The sequence below is a fragment of the Hemicordylus capensis genome, chromosome 3, assembly GCF_027244095.1.
Source record: "Hemicordylus capensis ecotype Gifberg chromosome 3, rHemCap1.1.pri, whole genome shotgun sequence".
Classification (NCBI taxonomy): domain Eukaryota; kingdom Metazoa; phylum Chordata; class Lepidosauria; order Squamata; family Cordylidae; genus Hemicordylus; species Hemicordylus capensis.
The window spans coordinates 206,629,282-206,651,336 of NC_069659.1; the positions used below are offsets into that span (position 1 = coordinate 206,629,282).

Consider the following 22,055-nt stretch of genomic DNA (forward strand, 5'->3'; position numbering starts at 1 on the left):
AGCGATGGTTTTGGAAGATACTGCCTCGCCCATAGATGCTGGGAGGTATAAAGCAAACATCAAGTACATTTTGCGGAGGGATGCTGACCTGGTGATGTATGTCTTTAGGCAATGCCAGACATTCAGTTTAGGCCACAATTTTTCCTGGGGATATTTTGGATGTGGACAAAATGTAGGTAGGAAAACATCCTGAGATAGGTGAAACTGGGACAGGACCTTCGGCCTGATGAAGGGATCTGGAATTAGGCGAATGAAGTCTTCAGTGAAAACGCAGTAAGTTTTGTGAACTGACAAGGCTCTCAGTTCAGATACCATCTGGCAGACGTTACAGCCACTAGGAAGACCAGCTTAAAAGAGAGCAATCTCAGGGAGATGGACTTGATGGGTTTGAACTGAGCCTGTTGGAGAGCCCTCAGCACAACGTGTAAATTCCACGATGGGAAGCAGTGCAATGTAGGGGTGGACAGCAGTGTTGCCCCCTGCAGAAACTGCTTATGTAGGGGGTGATAGATGCTTGACTTTCTGGAGAGGCCCGAGATAAGGCCTATCAGGGAGGCTGCCTGCCTCTTCAAGGTGTTGGGTTTCAAGCCCTTGTCAAGGCCTTCTTGGAGGAACTGTAATAGGTAGACAATAGTGGCTTGGCCCCTGGGGATACTGTGGCGTGCAGACCAGCATAGGAATGCCTTCCAAGTGCACTGATAGATTCTCTTTGTGGACGCCCTACATGAGGCGAGGATCGTGGCAGCGACCTTATCGGAGACACCTTTGCTCTTCAGGATCTGCTGCTCAGTCTCCACGTGACTAGCTGAAACCAGCCAGGATTAGAATAGTTCACTGGTCCCTGCATCAGGAGGTCTAGGATGATTGGAAGGGGCCACAGCTCCGTGGTGCTGAGGTGCATAAGTTCTGTGAACCAGTGCCAGCGTGGCCAGAACGCTGCCACCAGGATCACCTCCATTCTGAGGATCTTGATGCGTCTGAGAATGTGAGACAGAAACAGAATCGGGAGGGCGGGAAGCGTATAGGACGCCTGCTGGCCAGATTGTTGAAAGCGCATCGGTGTCCTCCGCCGTCCTGCATAGAAATCCGGACAGGAACCTCAGGAGCTTTGCAATGAATGGTGTTGAGAACAGGTCAACCACTGGTTGTTCCTGCTTGTGCGCCAACTGGACAAACACGTCTTGGTTTAGTGACCATTCCCCTGGGAGAAGATCTTTCCTGCTGAGCCAGTTGGCCAGGGACTTCAGGTCCCCCTTGACATGATGCGCTGAGAGAGATGTTAGGTGCTTTTCTGCCGATGCCATCAGGTGGGTTGGTTCCTTGTGGAGGGACTTGGAGCGGGTACCCCCTTGCCTGTTCACATGGGTCTTTGTGGTTGTATTGTCCATTTTTATAAGGACATCTTGCTGCTGTAAGGTCTGTTGGAAGTCACAAAGGGTGAGGCGTATGGCCCTCAGTTCTAGCCAAATGATGTAGTGTAGCTTTTCTGCAGACGACCATCTCCCCTGAGTCGAGTACTGTTGACAGTGGGCTCCCCAGCCTCTTGTGCTGGCATCCATTGTGACTATGATTTTTGGATAGTCCATGTATCTTTTGCCCTCCAGCAGGAGGTGATATCCACCAGAGTAGTGATTTGCGCACTTGAGGAGGAAGTGTGATCAGTAGGTGTCTCTTCAGTGCAATAGCTGACTGACAGGGCATGAGAAACCATTGGAGCTCCCTGAGGTGGAACCTCGCCCATGGTACTACTTCGAGAGTGGCGACCATGAGGCCGAGAATCCTTGTCAGAGTCATTAACAACACTGACAGTGTTGTAAGTGCCTGAGTGATTTCCAAGGATATTAACTGGAATCTGTTCTGTGGCAGGTATAGATGATCGTGTGGGTGTCGATTATCACCCCCAAGTGATGCAATCTGTGTGAAGGCAAGAGTTGGCTCTTTTTTAGGTTTACTATGAAGCCGTGATGTTGAAGAGTTCACAGGGTGGTCTGGAGATCGGAGATCGCAAACTCTTGGGACTGTAATTGTAGTAGTATCTTGTCTAAATAGGCAAAAACCTGATCCCTTGGAGGCGAAGGTGGGCCATTTGTGGGGCCAGGACCTTTGTAAAAATCATCGGGGTGGAGGACAGCCCGAAGGGGAGGGCTGCGTACTGATAGTCCACTCCTGAGTACCTGAATCTAAGAAATGCCCTGCTGCTGGGGTGGATTGGGATGTGGAGGTAGGCCTCCTTCAGATCCACTGACGTTAGTAAATTGCTGTGATGCAAGGACGCCATGATTGATTGCAGTGATTCCATCCGGAATTGGACATAGCGTACCCATTTGTTTAGGTACTTCATGTCTAGCACCACTCTTTTGGATTCATCCTTTTTGGGAACAGTGAACAGAATAGAATAAACACCCCTCCCCCTCTGGTCGGAAGGGATAAGCTCCACTGCCCTTATGTCCATGAGGTGGTGAATGGTGTGGGTTAGCTCTGAGTATTTTGTAATAGAGCATGAACACGGAGTTGGAACAAATCTGGAGAGGTGGGGGAGTAGGCCGTACAGTTCTATTCTGTATCTATTAGGCTGAGGGCCCCTTTGTCTGTTGTGGACTGTTCCCAAGCATGGAAGAATCCTGAAAGGTGGCTCCCCAGTACTGCCAGTTCAGAGTCATAATTGCTGTTTGGGTTGCTTGGGTTGGGAGAAGGCTTGTCTGTTCCATTTGTTTCTGAATAGAAAGCACTGGTGGTTCCAAGCACCCCGCTGGGGTCTAAACTCCCTGTCTTGGCCACTGGAGTAGGGACGAAAGGACTCAAAAGGCCTTTTGAAGTTTGGTTTATCTTGCTTGCATGGAGCTGAAGGCATGGTTTTTTGCTTGTCCTTAGACTCCAAGAGGACTTCCTTGAGGGCTGACTCTCCAAAAAGCTTCGTACTGTCATATGGCACTGCAGTTAAATTGGTCTTGGGGGTGGAGTTGGCTTGGCATCTTTTTAACCATAAGTGCCTCCTCCCCACAACTGAAGCAGCGGAAGCTCTCAAGGAGAACCTGATGGCATCCAGTGTGGTGTCTACCACAAACACCTGGGCTTTTTGAAGCTTGACCAGTTGTTGACAAAGGTGCACTGGATCTGAGGGAATGTCATTAAGGAAGTCATCGAGACAGAGCAAGCTGACTCTCGCTGCCATGGGGGCGGCTGCAGAAGCCTGGGTAGCTAACGATGAGTTGTCATGTACCCTTTTCATAGCCATCTCCACCTTTTTGTCAAAAGGGTCTTTGAGGGATGCCTCTCCATCTCTGGGGAGCAGAGATCCTGAGGCCAACTGGGCCACTAGGGCATCTGTGCTGGGCATCTTTAAGAGGTCAGAAGGTTCCTGATGAAAAGAACAGAAGCACAAAGCAGCTGCCATGGGCTTCCTATTCACTGTAGGGAGAGACCATTCCTCTTTAATAGTTTCAGAAAAACAGTCTGGTAATGGAAGAAGCATATCTTTAGGTTTAGCTTTAGGAAAGACAAAATCCCTTTTAGAAGTTGGGGTAGAGTCTGCCTAGACTCAGACTGCAAGACTATGGTTGTAAGAACTTTAGTCATCAGAGGGTTGAAATCCTCAGGGACAAATGAACACTGAGACACGTTAGAAGAATCAGGGCCCTCTCCCCCCGACCACTCTCCCTCCTCTTTGTTGTAGGTGGGGATCAGATCCTGTACATCCTCGCCCGACCCCACGTCACCCTCCTCAAGATCACAGTCCAGTCCAGAGGCAGGCACCTTTGCGGGCTTCTGGAGAATACTAGGCCTTATGTTCCGAGGGGTGGGATCCTCAGAGTCATGGCCTGATTGTTCTGAGGAATGGTGCTGACTGTCATATAAGAGCTTGTTCTTAGACTTTTTAATAGAGGACCTCTCAATATGTTTTTTTCTTTCTTTTCACTTTTTGGGGGGAGGCAGTGGGAGGGCTGGAGGCAAAGGAATCCTCTGAAGAGGAGGACTCCTGCTTGTGCCTCTTTGGCCTTTTTTGGGAGGGGGATTCAATTGCAACACAGTGCCCACTATATGCCTGCCATTCAGGAGGCATTGATTCTGGCAGGCTGGCAGATTGTAAGGGGGGATTCTGGGCTAAGAGTACCCCGCCATGGGCAGAGCTCACCATTGTTGCCAGGCTTGATGCTGTAGAAGTCTCCTCAGCAGCGCCCTTCAGCTTGGCTGTCTTTTTGCCACGTCCGCCATCTTGGGTAGAGAGGACGCTCTTCCTCGCCTCCATACTGACCACCTCAGTAATAGCCCTTATCTCCACCTGTGTAGGTGGAGCTTTGGCTAAGGGGATCCTGGTTGCCACTCTGCTATGGAGATTATGGGAGAGGAAAGGCTCCGCTGTCTCGCCCGGCTCTGTTTGAGCTCGCAGGGCCAACTTACTATGCGTTTCACAGCCCGAAGGCGGAAAACTTGCTGTGGCCATGTTGGGCGCCCTGCCGGATCATTCTTTAGTAGCCAGCGAGGACGCTGATATAAGCGGTGAACCAGACGCTCATGTACCCTTCAGAAAGGAGTCCTTCGGCTTCCCCGCAGGAACGCAGACACTTCTACGCATTCCTGCGTGCTCCATACAGGGAAAAACAGAGGAGCAGAGAGGTGGGGAGGAGGTTTGGAGAAAAGATGGGTTTTTAAAATATATACTGTATATACAAGGAGACAGAGAAAGGCAAGGAAAAAAGGCTGTGGTGAGCAAGAGAGAAGGGAAAAAATGACAAGGCTGAGATAAAAAGCTCAGGAAGAAGCGGGAACAAGAAAAAAGTCTGCCTGAAGCAATGCAGGACTATAAGAACTGGGCGGAGTCATTCCCCCTCAAGCTCTAGACTATTCTTCTTTCAACTAATTACCATAGTCCTGCCCTGGAGCATGTGAGGGGGATAACTTGTCGAGATGGCCTTGATCACAGCAACCAAGAAATTGTACTCATAGAGAATAACATTAGCAATGTGATGTAACATCCAATTATCTCAGGGGAACATCATAGAATTTCTGGGAAGTTATATGAAACCCAGAAATCAGCTGCTACTTTTTTTAAACTGTGAGTTTAACCAGGTTAAAACTTTAAAAAATGAACAAATACATACTTGGGCAGGCAAATATTTGGGCAGGCAGACAGATGCCAGATGATGGCTTTTTTCTCCCACAGCTGTGATGGGTGGGGGGGGGATGTGGACTCCCGCTGCCATTTGGAGCTTCAGTGCTCCAAAGCTCTTCAAACTGCATCAGAGAACACTGACCCAAACTAGGCTTCCCTAAGTCAGGGTCGGAGTATCCCCAATACCCTCCCATGTCGGGCCATGTCCGACCCTGATCCAACATCGCACAATTCTAGCTCTGCTTTGATCCTCCTTTACTGAAATGCAGAGCTGTCTCTGATTATCACCTTTTCCTGTATACTTCATGCAGGCTTTTGGTATTCTTTCATACATTGTTTTCAGGTAAACAGCAAGTTTATCCATTTAAAACATTTATTGGGTGCCTTTCTAGAGGCAAGCTTTTATTCCCTTAACTTGAAACATTGCTCTGGAAAGTGCTGGTGATGGCTTCCCAATAGCCACAAGGACCAGCCAATCAGCACTCTGCACAGCTGGCTTTGGCTGCAAACAGGAAGAACTGGTTTCTCCTGAGCTTGATACAGTTTGGATGTCTGTCCAAAAAAGTGTGCATGTAGATTCACAGCAGGCTCACTGGATACTCAGATTTTAAACATTTTCCCCTTTGTGACTTCATACCTCTTTTACAGTATAGCTGGCCAAACAGCTTGAAACACTTGAACATTTCTTTTAAAAGTAGCCACCACATCAGGAAGCGAATCAAACCATTTCCCCATGTTAAAGAGAGCCAGTGTGGTGTAGTGGTTAGAGTGCTGGACTAGGACCGGGGAGACCCGAGTTCAGATCCCCATTCAGCCATAAAACTAGCTGGGTGACTCTGGGCCAGTCACTTATCTCTCAGCCTAACCTACTTCACAGGGTTGTTGTGAGGAGAAACCGAAGTATGCAGTACACCGCTCTGGGAGCCTTGGAGGAAGAGTGGGATATAAATGTAAATATAATAAAATCTATAATGCTTGCCCTACAGATCTGAAAGTTAAATGTTTCATTTCTTTTAAAAATGATTGTAATTTTAAACTCGGGGCTGATTTGTATTACTTAGACATTTGCCATTTACTACTCCTTTGCATAAATACACATGCAAAGGTTTTATATTATTTATTTAAAGGTTTTCTATAATTTATAATTTATTTATTATTATTTATTTATTCAATGTTTATACCGCCTTTCCAAAATGGCTCAGGGCAGTTTACAAATAAAACAAAACCATTAAAATCAGTTAACAACTAAAACAAAAATTATAAAACAGTGTAAAATAATTAACAATTAAAACATCATAAAACAGTAATTAAACAATCACAACAATTAAAAACCCTGAAAAACAGGTTGCAACGTTAAAACCAATTACAACTATTTAAAAACCCTGGAAGCCCAGGCCAAACAGATAGGTTTTAAGGGCTCTTCTGAAGGCCAGTAAAGAATTCAAATTGCAGACTTCTGCCGGGAGTGCATTCCACAGCCCAGGAGCAGCTACAGAGAAGAAGCAATATAAACCGGCTCCCTGAATTACAAATTCTGGAGTCCTGAACTTCCTACGTCTATCAGAAAGTCAATATTGAATACTATTGATGGTAATATGAGGACATTTGCACTGATAGCAGGTATGGAAGTGACTTGTAAAATATACTCTGTATCTTCGAACAAAATGACACACTAATTGCCCTGAGTGTCCATCTTTTGTTAATGCTTACACTGATACCTTTACTGATTTCAAATACAAGGTTTTAATCTTCTTTGTAGACAACTTCAGAACAGACATTTTTAAAATCAGAAAGCATGTAGTTTTTTATTTCCCAAAAATCTTCAAAAATCTTCTACAACAATAGGAAGATTGTGCACAGTAATGATAAAATCCTGTTTTTAAAGGCATATCTATTCAAAGTATCACTTTCCTGTTTTGCCCCATCCCCTTGGGAAATGGAGAATGTGAGGTGGAAGAAAGGATTCCCATGCTGTGGCTATGTGGGCCTATTTCATGCAGCGTGGCCAATCAGAGTGCATGGAGCTGAACCTGAAGGTCCTCCAATCATTAGTCTTCTGTGTATCTAACATCCCACGCTTTCACTTCAGACAATGGCAGTTGTCTTTAGATGGTCACCCTGGGACCAAATGGAGATTTTTCTTTTGCTCCCTTTCTTGAAGGTTCATTGGTAGAAGTTTCTCTTCTCATACACACCTCCTACTCCACACCATCAAGGTGAGATGGCCTCTGACATTGTTCAGGGAGGAAACTGAAAAGAGCCTGTGTTAGGAACCATTTTTATTTTAAGAAATCCATTTTGCCTTCTGCGTTCCCTCCCTTGAGTTATCATCCCCTCACCTCTCCATCACATACCAAATATCTCCCATGCACCATCAGGAAAGACCACTTAATTGTTCTGTCTGGCAGGAAGGTTTGGGAACTTCGTTTACTTCCCATCTGGATCTCTCTTTTCTTTCATTCCTGATAAGATGTCAAAAGCTAACTTGCAGAGCTACATATAGTTCATGCTTACTTTGAAGAGTCAAAGTTCTACCCTCAAAGGAATGGCCCAGATCACATGGTAGTGAAAAATATTTCTTCATTGCTTATAGGCAAAAACTGTGTCACCACTCCTATAATAACTGGCTAACAAACCTGCCCTGTTTCCTGAATGCACAGAATCCAAAGAAGAGAATGTATCTCTATGGTCAGTTTTTTTGGTCTTCAAGAAGCTCTCTTTCCCATCGATTTGTGAATATCTTAGGTCATGTGTAGCTAGAATTGTATTTGTTTATTCTTTCAGAGCTATCTGTTTGATTCCTTGCTCCCCTACCTTTTGTTACACAGAAGGACACTGGGTTTGGAGTAAGGGCTTTCATGCTAAAAGGCTCTGTCTCACGGGTAATGCGACTCTTCTGCACCATGGGTTAGGGAAAAGCAGGGAAGACAGGGTGCAGATTTGCCCAGCACTAGGGGTTAGACTAATCCCAGACTAGGGTTAGGCTGTTAGTTGCCCTCACCTTTGTCTGATGTTGAACCTGTTCCCTAAGATAACTCCTGTCTGGGTAGATAATTTTAAAGGTTTCTCAAAGAATTGATGGCAGATTTCTGTTCTTGAAGTTGGAAACATAGAACTGGGTTCAATTGATGGTCAACAGCAGCCATGATCCTGTGTCATGGATGTCTGTTTCAGGAGTACCTCAGGCAACCCTGGAGTTTTCCCCCCAAATCTTTTTCAACTAGGTAATTTTTAAAGTGAGAGCAGGCAAGTCCAGTGTGGTACTCGATGAAGAAAGTTAGGGGATACTGATGGAAGACTGAATTAGGACAATTGTCTTAACTGGTCTGTTGTGTTATTCCAAGAGGGCTTCTGGGGGAAATGCTGGTTGCCAGTAGTGAGTTGAGAAGCAGATGAATTTCTCAACTACCCCTAAAAAACCACAGACATTAGGGATGTGTGGATGGGTCTGGTGATCCGGAGGTTCGGGATCAAACCAAATCCACCCCCCGTTACATCTGGACCGGAACCGAACCTCCAGACAGTTAGCAGATTTTTTTATTTAAATGAATATAAAAGTACCTTTAGCCCCTTAGGGGGGCTTCCTGTATGCCGCATGGGGGGATCTGAAAGGGTTCCCCTACCCCCCTCCGGCCTCAGATATCACCTCTGCGGCCTGGGAATCTGATAATTTTCAGCCTGTTCAGGCCTCTGTAGTAAGCGGCGGTGGCCATTTTGGCCACCACCGCGCATGTGTAAATGGTCTCTGCGAGGCCTGGCATGGCCCACAGACTCGAATGGCCGCCATGCATGCGCAAATGACCTCTGCAAGGACATGGGCCATGCCAGGCATCGCAGAGGCCATTTACACATGTGCGGCGGTGGCCAAAATGGCCACCTTCGCTTACTACAGAGGACCGAATGGGCCAAAAATGATCAGATTCCTGGGCCGCGGCAGTGATTTCAGAGGCTGGCAGGGGATAGGAATATAGGAAGCTACCATATACGGAGTCAGACCATTGGTCCATCTAGCTCAGTATTGTCTTCACAGACTGGCAGCGGCTTCTCCAAGGTTGCAGGCAGGAATCTCTCTCAGCCCTATCTTGGAGATGCTAGGGAGGGAACTTGGAACCTTCTGCTCTTCCCAGAGCAGCTCCATTCCCTGAGGGGAATATCTTACAGTGCTCACACTTCTAGTCTCCCTTTCATATGCAACCAGGGTGGACCCTGCTTAGCTAAGGGGACAAGTCATGTTTGCTACACAAGACCAGCTCTCCTCACTCAGTAAGGTTCTATCATGAAACAGCTAGGGAATCTCTCCCCAAATTACAATTCTGTATGAGGTTCCATACCATGAGAAAGGACCTGACCAGCTACAATATTGCTTTAAAAAGACCTGGATCACTATTCTCCATTTCAATACTATATTGAGATCCAGAAAAAGTGAAAATTACATTATAGGAAGACTTAAACTCTTTCCATCTTTTCCAACTATGAATATCTTTTCTTAACAGTAGCATTCTGAATACAGATGTTCATGAACAAAGGCACTAAAGAGGCAAGGACCAACTGTCTCTAACTATCCAGAGGGAAATACATTATTCTTCTAATTAAAGGAGTATTTTGAGGGGCTGAGCTCATTATTTGCATAAATTAAATGTGAAATCTTCTATGTAGTTGGTTCACTAAAATATCTAGACACAAAACTATGAATGTATCTACAATTTGTTGGTAGCAGATGACAATCTGCTATCACTGTGGAACATACAGAAGCAACTTGGTTTGATATTGGTAGTGTGGAAAAATTAATGTGTAAAGAAAAGAATAGTCACCACTACATTCTTCAAACTACAGTGCAAAGCAAAATCATGAGGTAAAGCAAGCATATGCCTCCCCTCCCCCCCACAAAGGCAGGAATCAAACTATTTACTGCTTGGCATAATCCATTCCAACACTTACTTACATGGCATGAGTTACTCTGCTCTGTTTTTGATTGTGAACCATCCAGAGATTTGCATATGGGGCAGCATAGAAATGTGCTAAATAAATTTTAAAAATGAACAGTCCTCACCCTAAGACAAGGGACAACAATCTGTGGTACACAAAATGATTCTGAGTGGCACTCACACTGCTAGGAAGGCCATTAGCCATGGTGATTCCTGCCTGCCTTTGGCAGCCTTGGCGCCGCTTACTGTAGTGGAGGTGTCTTTGGCTGTGCCAGACGGCTGGCTGGCTCTCTTTAACACACATTCCTTAGGAAAAAATGCACACGTGTGAGAGAGGGCCAGCCAGCAGCTGAGTCAGAGAACCCTGCTGCTATTCCTGGATGTCTGCTGCCAATTGGAAGCAGGCAGTGGGCATCTTAGCAGCAGCCGGTCTGCATTGTGTGCATGTTCTCTCTTCCCTCCAGAAACAAATGTCTGTGTTTCATCTGCTCCTGAAATGGAAGAGACTATGCACAAAATGCTTCATGCTGGGGAGAACAGCACTGAAGACCACTGGAAAGGAGAGAGGCGGCAACTGGTGCCCAGCTCCCAGCCCCGCAGTGTGTCTGGCTGTTGAGGGCATGGCCAGTGACATGACCAGTGATGTAGGGAGTGGGGCCTGACTGACACAAGGGGGGATGCCAGCTTTGCTCTGAGTCACCCCATAAGGCTTGGCGCACACACTTTTGAAAGGTTGCTGGCCCATCTTAAGCTAAAACAGGTATTATTATTTTAGCCCCATGTAGACTCAATATAACTTACGATACAGCCTCAGCTGGGGAATGCTAACAATTCACTGTCAAATTATAATTTTAACTGCTCTCTCAGCTCTCAAAGGACAGAGAGATGCCATATTTCCATAGTTATGTCTTCTATTGTTATCCCTTTTGACCAATCAAATGAAACATCATTAAGGATTATATTTTGAAAGTGATTAATTACCACAGGGGGTAGTTATAGGGAGCAGACTTGGAGAATGGAAATTATTGACCATTTAAGTGCAACGTGACATCCTCAGCCCAGCCAGCTTTGAATAGGCAATCTTTAATTATTGTCTCTAGAGGTTCCCAGAGGCATAAAATATTTTATTAACATTTTCTCCCAAAGCATCATCACTACATGACACAAAGCACCCCCCCCCCCACTTTGCACAACAGCTGCTGTCTTTACTCCCTGTGTTATGGGTTACTGTTCTCCACTCTGGAAAGGGAATCTTGTTTTGGAGGCAAGTTACTATTCTCTCAGATTTCCAATTGGAGATATAAGGCCATAGCGAACAGAGAAAAGGTATTTAAAGGGCAATGCCTTTTCTGTGCCAATTCCTGAATATAGTGTGTCCTCAGTTTAAATGATGCATCAGACATGTACACATTTAAGCACTCTTGCCTCTGAAGAGGAAAAGACTGCAGTTGTTTGCATCAGATTCATGCTCTATCAGCTCAAATTGCTGAACTTTTTCACATTGCTTTGTACTGAACTTCTTTAAGTGAATGCAACCTAAATAAAAACTATGCTTGGATTTTTAAGAGGTTGAGTATGTGACATTTTCTCCACCTATGCAACTCAGTGAGTTCCTGACGCTTCCAGCTTTTATTTCTAAGATTAAATCTCTAGCATCCATACTTGCAAGATATATTTGACTATGTGATGGAAATTTAGAAATATGGAATATGTATACATTGGATTTCTTTAATTATTTGTATATAAATCAAACTATTATGTTAAAATAATAACTATAACCCCTGTGAACTGAGCAAAGAAAAACCTTTTCAAGTGGTGATTATCTTATATTTAGCAAAGGAAGAGCAACTGGCCATATCCAACCCCAGCACAGCATCCCTCCAGTGGCTGTTGCTCGTATTCGTCTTCTGTTTCTTTTAGGACTGTGAGCCCTTTGCAGACAGGGGTCCATCTTATTCATGTATTATTTATTTTTCTATGTAAACCATTGTGTGAACTTTGGTTGAAGAGCAGTATATAAAGATCAGTAGTAGTAGTATAACTTATGTTATTAGTTTATAATAAATTATGGTCTAAACTATGTATGGTTACATACATATGCATGTAATCATAACTGCAATGTTATATAACTGGTGCTACTGGATACTTTCTCTCTTCTAAAAAATTTTTATTATCAACTAGTTCAATATTAGAAAACCAGTTACATCCCTTATTCTCTTTCTTTGCTTCAGACGTTGATTTGGGCAAGACACTCAGACCCTTAAAGATTAGGAGTACTTACCACAACCATCATGCTACAGTCAAACTGCTCAAGTCTGGAAATTTCATGGAGTTTTGAAGAACTGCCCTAGTAACTAATTTTAACTAATTTAAAAATGAGTTTTTAATGCTGCTTTGTATTGTATTTTGTATTTTCTTTTCACCTCTTTTGTCTGTTATGATTTAATGCGTTGTGTTTTCAATGTATGCATTAATCCTCTGTTGTAAGCCACCCAGAGAACAATTTGTTATGGGGTGGCTATCAAATAAAGCTTTTTTAAATTCTTCTTCTTCATCACCATCACCATCATCATCATCATCATTCACTCAGGGACCTTTTTGTATGGGGTGGTATATAAATGTACTAACTAACTAAATATCTCCTGGCTTAACCAATGCTGTTTTTGTCCACTCAAATGACAGAAAACACAAATCTACCCATGTTACAAAAGGGTTGTCAGCTGGCCACTATCTTGGAAAAATGCACGAACCTTCATTGAGTCCTATTTCCTTGGATTCCAGTCCTGATCCTATACATTTGTAGACCTGTGCTACATGAAAATCTGGTCCCTGTCTCTACAAATCCACCCATTTATCTTTCTGGTGTATTGCCAGAACTGCTTCCAGTTTGGAAGCATCTCTTGAGAAGCCAAGGCTCAAACAAGAGAAGGCAGCAAACATTTGTTTTCTTTCCTAAAGAAGAAAGCAAGCAAGCAAGAAAATAAATAAATAAATGCAAAAAGAAAGCAAGGGGGGAAAGACAAGGTAAGTTTGTTAGGGCTAGCCTTTTCTGGGGTTTGATTTCTGGCTGGGTATTTCCTTTTGACAGGGCATTTTCAGTTTCAGTTGTGCCCAGAGAGACCGTGGGTGGAGATTAGCTGCAGGTGATTCACACAGTTCATGGGAGGGGCCACATTCCTGAGGTGGCTCAGTTTGGAAGGAGCTCTTGAGAAGACAAGGCTCAAACCATGGGAGGCAGCAAATATTTGTTTTTATTCCTAAAGAAGCAAGCAAGCAAGCAAATAACTCAGCAAGAAAACAGGGGGGAGGGGACAAGGTAGGTTTGTGAGGGCTAGTCTCTTCGAGGGTTTGATTTCTGGCTGGCTTGGGATTTGTTTTTGACAGGGGAGTGTCAGTTGTGCCTAGAGAGACAGTGGGTGGGGATTAGCTACAGGTCAGGCACACAGTTTGTGGGAGGAGCCATATTCCTGAGATGGCTCAGTTTGGAAGCAACTCTTGTGAATACAAGGCTTAGACCAGCAGAGATCTGCAAACAGGAGTTTGCTAACAGATATCAAAGGAGTTTTGATATCTGCTAGCACTTTGATATAGGTTAGCACTACCCCACTTTTGTAATATTCTTGGAGAACAGAGCTTAAAACTTTTAATTAGCTGAATACTGCAGCTAAGAATAAACTGCAGCTTTCAAGCAAATATGTGCTATCTATTCTAAATAACCAATAAAACCAGTTAAGAAGGTAGAATGCCAGCAGGGTAGAAGGTGCTTCCCAATGTATTACATGGTGTGTTGCATGTATGACTATCTGCTATGGGGCAGAAGTTATGGGTGTGTGCTCAGTACAAAGAGCTCTTGGCTCTCAGGGAACAAGTTCATTCCCTCAGAGCCAAGGTGGCTGACCTGGAGAAGCTCAGGGAAGCTGAGAGGTATGTGGATGAGACCCTTAGGGATGTGATAGAGGCATCCCACTCCCAAACTGACAGCTCCTCAGCGAGAATGAAGGCCTCGAGGAAGGAAGGCATCAGGAAGAGGGGAATTCTCTCTTAGAAGGGACTCCTTCCTTGGGTGATGCACCCATGTCCTCTTGCACAGAGGATATTCCTCTGAGGGTTGGAGGCCTCCTAGTAGTGGGCAGTTTGATAATTTGTGGCATAGAGAGATGGGTCTGTGACCCACATGTAGACTGCAGGGTGACTTGCCTGCCTGGTGCAAAGGCTGTGGATGTCACACAGCATTTAGATAGACTGCCAAGCAGTGCTGCAGAAGAGTCAGCTGTCATGGTGGACATCGGTACCAACGATGTTAGTCGGGAGGACTATCAACCAATGCAGTCAGGAGGACCTGGAAGCCATATTTAGGCTGCTAGGTAGCATATGAAGTACAGGGCCACCAGAGTAGGATTCTCTGAAGTAACACCTTTTCCACACACAGAACCAGTGAGGCAGGCGGAGCTGAGGGGTCTCAATGCATGGATGAGATGGTGGTGCCGGGAGGAGGGATTTAGATTTGTTAGGCACTGGGGCAACATTTTGGGGCAACTTCTGGGGCAAGCAAAGCCTGTACAAAAGGAATGGGCTGCACATAAACCAAGATAGAACCAGACTGCTGGAGCTTAAAACCAAGAAGGTCGCAGAATAGCTTTTAAAATGATGCCTGGGGGATTCTCGATGGGAACTTGGTGGTGTCTGGTTCTGCAAGCAAAATCCCCTAAGGTGCAAGAGTGAAAATGTTTCAAATAAACTAGAAGGCAACAGAGTAGAACCAGGAATAGAGGAGATGGATATCAGAAGCCTCCAATGCTAGAAGCCTCTGGGCCAAGATCAGCAACCTGGAGTGCTAATGAAAACATAGATATAACAGGCATAATAGAGACCTGCTGTAACGATGAGAGCCAGTGGTACACTATTATTCCTGGATACAAACTCTACAAAAAGGACAGGGAAGGGAGTATTGGGGGACAGAGTAGCACTGTATAGCAAAGAAGGGATGGAATCCAACAAGCTAGAGGACCTCCTGCATAGGAGGACCTGAATCCTCCACAGAATCATTATGGGTGACAATATGAGAACTGAAAAGAAAATGTGTTACTAGGGATGTGCTATCATCCTCTGGATCAAAATGCTGATAGTCAGCTGGAGTTGGAGAAGCAAATCAAAGAGCTGTTCAACAGAAGCAGAGATGAGAGGGTGACTTCAATTATCCTCACATAGACAGCGCAAACAAACCTGTGGAAATTGACATGCTAAATGACTGTGCCTTACAGCGGTTGGTCATGGTACCAACCAGAGAGAAGGCAACCCTGGACTTAATCCTGAGTGGTGCCCAGGACTTGGTGTGAGATGTCAGAGTTGTAGAACCATTGAGGAACAGTGACCATAGTGTGATCCAATTCAGCTTATATGCAAGTGGAGCATTGCCAAGGAAGTCCAACACAGATGCGTTGAACTTCAGAAGAGGCAACATCAAAAATGAGGGGACTGGTAAAATGGAAGCTGAAGGGGAAAGTCAGGAGGATCACATCACTCCAGAAAGCATAGAACTTATTTAAAACCATTATAATAGAAGCTCAGTTGGGATGTATACCAAGAAGGAGGAAAGGTACTACCAAGTTCAGGAGGATGCCTGCTTGGCTAACCAGTAGAGTCAGGGAAGCTATAAAAGGGAAGAATACTTCAGAAAATGGAAGTCCTGCCCAAATGAAGGGAACAGAAAAGAACATACACTCCAGCAAAAGAAATGCAAGGAGACCATAAGGGATGCAAGAAGAAGGTTTGAGGAGCATATAGCTAGAAGTGGGGAATAACAAAAACTTCTTTAAATATATCAGAAGCAGAAAACTACCAGAGAGGTTGTTAGACCTTTAGGTGATGAGGGCATGGAAGGGATTATTAAAGAGGACAAGAAGACTGAGAGAAGTTGAATGAGTACTTTGCATCGGTCTTCATGGCAGAGGATACTGACCATATACCTGCTCCAGAACTGAGCTTCTTCAGATTGGAGGCTGAAGAACTGAGCTAATTTGAGGTGATGGCAGAGGATATTCTAAACTGTTTTTAAAAACTAAAAATTAACAAATCTGGCTCTCTAAAAATATACAGAGACTGAACAGTTTAACTGTTCATGGCAAACAAGTCTATCAGTGGCTGAGTCCAGTGGCTATAGGCCAACTCCAGTCTCAGAGGATGCTTCTAAATTGAGTGGTTGCCACCGGCTCGGTTGGTGGTGACTCGAAACCAGGCCTTTTGTAGAGTTGCCCCAGGACTCTGGAATGCACTTCCTAATGAAATTAGAGTTTCCCCTTTTCTGAATGTTTTTAAGAAGTGCCTGAAAACACACCTGTTTAGTCATGCTTTTAGTTTATAGTTTTAAAGCTTTGGGTTTTAGCATTTTTATCTGTATTGTTGTTTTAATGGTTTTTTAGACTATACACCATCCAGGGACTTTTTTGTATGGGGTTGTATAGAAATGTAAAAAATAAACAAATTATTGTTTTGCTGTATCTGAGCAACATTTGGTGATAGCATTTGGCCACCAGATATATTGTCCTGCTGGGATGAAAGACTGAGCTGTGTGCCTTTATACCAAAAACTGTTGTCATATCCATTAAATAACATCTTTAGTGAAAAATTCCAGGTTTATCCAATATAGTAAATCAGATTAACATCAATAAAACTGCCACATTTGAACTTTAAATACCAAATGTATTTCAGTCCTAAGCAACAGCTCTCCCTAAGTCTTCCTAAGCAACTATTCTGAAAGCCGATATATAATCCCTTGATAATATGCATCTTATTGTGAAAATTGTCAAGAGATTAAGTATTGATTTTCAGTGAGGAAGGCTTTGGTTGAAATGCACTTGACATTTTTAATGAAGTTCAATATTGGCATTTTTAATGACATTAACATGATTAGTGCATAAATCCTCCATTGAACACAATAGGATTTGCTTCTGAGTAAACAGGCATAGGATTAAACTGTTACTATATTAGACAATATCACTGAAGATGTATATGAGAGATAAGAGACAGTTCGTGAATTGTATTGAATGTTCTTTGTGTGATATATATTACTATAATAAACTGGCTTGCGTGTATAAAGAGCATCTAGAAAAGAGATCAAATGCCCTCCCCCACACCATTGTCACTTTCTGTAAGGCCAATTGCAGAGAATGTTTCTCTGCTGATCGTTACATTTTTTGTTTCAAAACCAACAATCCCACAGATCATTTCACATTCGGATAGAGACTTCCACTGAAAGAAGGGTTGCTTTACACCCAGAGTGTTGCATGAGAAACTTAATCCAATGATGATGTTCTGCTTGCACAAGAATGAGATCTACTATGGAATTTACTTTTAATCGAATGGCATGAATTCTTCTGCACTTGCAAAACATCTGTAGTGGCTATTTTTATACTGTTGATGGTTCTTTGGATTCAACCCTATGATAGGTGCAGAATCATGTATAATTCAAAGGCTGTAAAATATCAGAGTCCCATATGTATCTCAGTTTACATAAACCTTATCTTGAGGTGACTATTTGGTATATTGGTTCAGGATGAAGATTATTTTTGACAGCCCTGGTTGTTTTCATAGTAGGTATACTGCAATCCCATTCTGCAGCCTCCAGACCTACTTTGCATTTTAACCCCCCTCCCCCCGCTGATCATAATTCTGCACAAATAATAGCTGAATTCTATAATCAACATAAATTATGAAAAATAAGAAAATCCCCCGGATTTGCTTGTTTAATTTAATCTGGTTCTGCAAATCATGGAGAAGGGAAAGGGTTCAGGAGCCTGAAGGTTCACCCTCTGATTACCAAAAAACCTACTCAGCTCCCCTCACACCATTTTCATGCCTGTCTTCATATCCATACGCTAGAAAATGTGCTTTTATTAAAATAAACGAATAAATAAAAGAATGTGGAAATATTCAGGGTACTGAATTTCACATTGGGTCCAGACACCACGTAGCATTCCCTCCTCCTTTCCCCTTGCACAAGCCAGAAGAATTCTATTTCAAAATGAAAGAAACCAGTTTTGGTCATGTCTGAACTGACTGACTTTGGTGTATTTTTACCACAGTGTTTGAAATAAACATCAAACTGAACCAAAGGGTTAAAAAGTAGCAAATTGCCAGGGCCAGATGGCATCCATCCAAGAGTCCTTAAAGAACTCAAATGTGAAATTGCTGACCTCCTTGCAAAATATATAACTTATCCCTACAATCAGGCTCTGTACCAGAGGTATGGAAAGTAGAAAATGTAACACCTATTTTCAAAAAGGGATCCAGGGGCGATCTCAGAAATAACAGGCCTGTTAGTTCCAGGCAAATTGATAGAAAGCATACTCAAGGATAAAATTGTTAAGCGTATAGAAGAACAGGTCCTGTTGAGGGAGAACTAGCATGGCTTCTGCAAAGGTAAATCTTGCCTCACTAACCTTTTAGAGTTTATGAGAGTGTCAACAGGTATGTGGATAAAGGTGATCCAGTTGACATAGTATACCTGGACTTCCAAAAAGCTTTTGACAAAGTTCCTCATCAAAGACCCTTGAAAAAACTTAGCAGTCATGGGATAAGGGGACAAGTACATGTGTGGACTGGTAACTGATTGAAGGACAGGAAACAGAGGGTCAGTATAAATGGACAGTTCTCTAAATGGAGTGAAATAAGAAGTGGGGTCCCCCAGGGATCTGTACTAAGACCAGTGCTTTTAAATGTATTCATAAATGATCTAGAAGTTGGGTTAAGTAGCGAGTTGGCCAAATTTGCAGATGACACCAAACTCTTTTGGGTAGTGAAATCCAAAAGATATTGTGAGGAGCTCCAAAAAGATATCTCCAAACTCGTTGAGTGGGCGATAAAGTGGCAAATGCGGTTCAATGTTGGCAAATGTAAAGTGATGCACATTGGGACGAAACCACCCCCAACTTCACGTATATGCTGATGAGATCTGAGCTGTCAGTTACTGATCAGGAGAGGAATCTTGGGGTCATGGTGGACAGCTTGTTGAAAGTGTCAATTCAATGTGTGGCAGGTGTGAAAAAGGCCAATTCCATGCTAGGGATCATTAGGAAGGGGATTGATAATAAAACTGCTACTATTATAATGCCCTTATACAAAACTATGGTGCAGCCACACTTGGAGCACCATACAAGTGCTCCAGTTCTGGAACATACAAGTGTGTACAATTCTGGCCACCACATCTAAAAAAGGACATTGTAGAACTGGAAAAGGTGCAGAAGAGGGCAACCTAGAGCACCTTCTTTATGAGGAAAGGCTACAAGACCTGGGGCTATTTAGTTTTTTTAAAAAAGACTGTGGAGAGACATGATAGAGGCCTAATAAAATCACACATGGTGTGGAGAAAGAGGATAGAAATGTTTCTCCCTCTCACATAACACTAGAACCAGGGGTCATCCCATGAAATTGATTGCCAGGAAATTTAAGATCAACAAAGTGAAGTAGTTTTTCACACAGTGCATAATCAACTTGTGGAATTATCTGCTACAAGATGTGGTGACAGCCAACAACCTGGATGGCTTTTAGAGGGGTTTGGATAACTTCATGGAGGAGAGGTCTATCAACGGCTACTAGTCGGAGGGCTATAGGCCATCTCCAACCCTAAAGGTAGGATGCCTCTGAGTACCAGTTGCAGGAGAGAGGGCATGGCCTCAACTCCTGCCTATAGGCTTTCAGTGGCATCTGGTGGGCCACTGTGTGAAACAGGATGTTGGACTAGATGGGCCTTGGGCCTGATCCAGCAGGGCTGTTCTTATGTTATGTTGACTAGATGGGTCTTGGACCTGATCCCGCAGGGCTGATCTTATGTTCTTAAAATAAAGCAGTTGGTTTGTATGTTATGACCACGATTGGAACCACAATTAGAAAGAGAATTCTTCTAACTCATGCAAGGGAAAGGAGGGGGAAGTGCATGCTCCTGAGGCTTGGAGATGCCATGCAAACACAGGGCTTAAGCTTGGCTTCTTGTAATGTCCATACTCACCTGCCATCAACTTCTGTGTTTGCATGGCATGACTACAACAGACAGACAGCCTGATTATTGGTAAATACCTTCAAGAAACTGAATACTAGCTCTGCATTTTTAAAGATACTTTACCCTATGATTTTGAACATGTTTACATGGAAACCTCTTCATTTGAGGAAAGATTCCACAATGGTATTGGTTTGATTATTTTGGATTTCAGCTGAGGTGGGAATGATATGGGGATTAAGAACAAGGAGCTTTCTTTACTATCTGAGAGGAAGAAGAAAGCTTATATGTAATTTGCTGCACAACTACTTACTCACAAACAGCAGGGAAGGACAGACCGACAAAGGCACTAGAAAGATACTCTGTATACATTTCACAAGCAACTCCTTCCAGGTAGTATTTCTGCCACGTATCCTCCTCAATCTAGAAAAAGGGAGAAAACAAATAAACAAAAACCAAAAACTGCAGTTTCTGAAACCACTTTCTGCAAAAATAAATGGAGGTGATTAATATACAAATCAATTTTTAGATAATTTAACTTGGTATCTCAGTTAATTGTTTTACCAGTTAATGTATGTTAGGTTTCCGTGGAATGCTCCTTCTATAATCACCAGCAAATAACATCAAGAACAATTATATATACACACAAGACATCTGAAGAACAGTGGGCGACATCCAAACTAGTTAGCCATGACTACCACTGATATCAATGGGATAAATGAGTTATGACCAATTTAAGTCCCAATAATTTCAATGGGACTCACTTATGACTAACTTAAGTTGGATGCTGTCCAGTTTATTTTGGAACAAGGCAGGAGTAAGAACTTTCTCTTATGCAAAGGCTGCTGCTATTCTACATACATTTACTTGGAAATGAAAATCACAGAGGGCTTACTTCTGAGTAAATATACATAGGATTGGACTGCCAGTTATATGAAACCTATGCCTAGTGTCAATTTCCTTAGTATAGTGTCAATTTCCCACTACAAGAAAGGACCATCTGTCCCCTCCAGATTACCTAAGCAATGCAAATAAAAACATGCAGGAAATTGATGTAGTGTCTGTGCAAAGGAATGGCTAGCCCTGGATGGTGGCATTTGATTGCACATTTTTATAGCTAAAGTTCTGCAATACGTTAGGTTTTTAAAATGGGTTACATTGATCCATTGTATATATGTATGTTACATATGTATTCCCTACCATGATATATGGATGCCTATCTCCAAATGTACTCAAGCAAAGAAATTAAATCAATGAACTGAAGTGACTGAGGGAAAGGTGCCAAAATTAATTTTGCAGCCATTCAGTAATCAATCAAAAGCATCCTGAGGAAACAACTTATCTCTGCCTGTCATGTCCAAGGACAGCTGTTTTCGAAGAGCCAGCTTTTGCACAAAACACCAAGCTTCTTTAACAAAGACTTCTCATTACAGAATCAGATAAATTACAGATGGGGGAAAACCCTTTTAGGTCATGTAACTTATACACACTCCAGCTGAACACTGTTTGTGACTGCAAGCATCTCTTTCCCATCAACTTCTTGAATGTTTTGGCAGGGCCAATGATGCCAGGCATTCCAGAAACCTGCAGGTACTCCCATCAGGTCCCATTTTCGGGCTCTATGCCAATCACACCTCTTTTCCACCCGCTGGAGACCATGACATCCAGATCAATAATGCCTTAATTCAACCTCCTCCTAAGAATTTGCAAAACCTTTACATTTATTTTCATGTCTCTGTCCACTTTGCCAGTATCACATGGTTGGGACATTTATCTGTAAAAGCAGATATGGGATTTTCCAATGTTATGATTTCCCCCCACTGTACACATATTGAAGGCTGGACTTGGCTTTCCCCTACTCTTTTCTATTGTTCAAACTTCTGCAATTTGATACTGATTAAAGAAGGAAGAACAGATCTCATCCTGTTCAGTCTTTCAAAAGGCAATACTAGAAAAGAAGGATTACAGACCACCACAAGAATCCCAGAGAGATAGCAATTAGAACAAGTAACATTTCTGTTGATGGGAT

At 43.2% G+C, this 22,055-nt stretch overlaps 1 protein-coding gene across 15 annotated transcripts in view; it reads right to left on the reverse strand.

Moving 5' to 3' along the window:
* Positions 1-22,055, reverse strand: part of KCNMA1 (potassium calcium-activated channel subfamily M alpha 1) — an 829,029-nt gene that overhangs the window by 207,043 nt on the left and 599,931 nt on the right. For all 15 annotated transcript variants that reach the window (XM_053304540.1, XM_053304539.1, XM_053304531.1 and 12 more), the window contains exon 15: positions 20,340-20,449. In XM_053304540.1, coding sequence (XP_053160515.1) covers positions 20,340-20,449 — 110 coding nt within the window. The remainder of the gene's footprint in view (positions 1-20,339; positions 20,450-22,055) is intronic.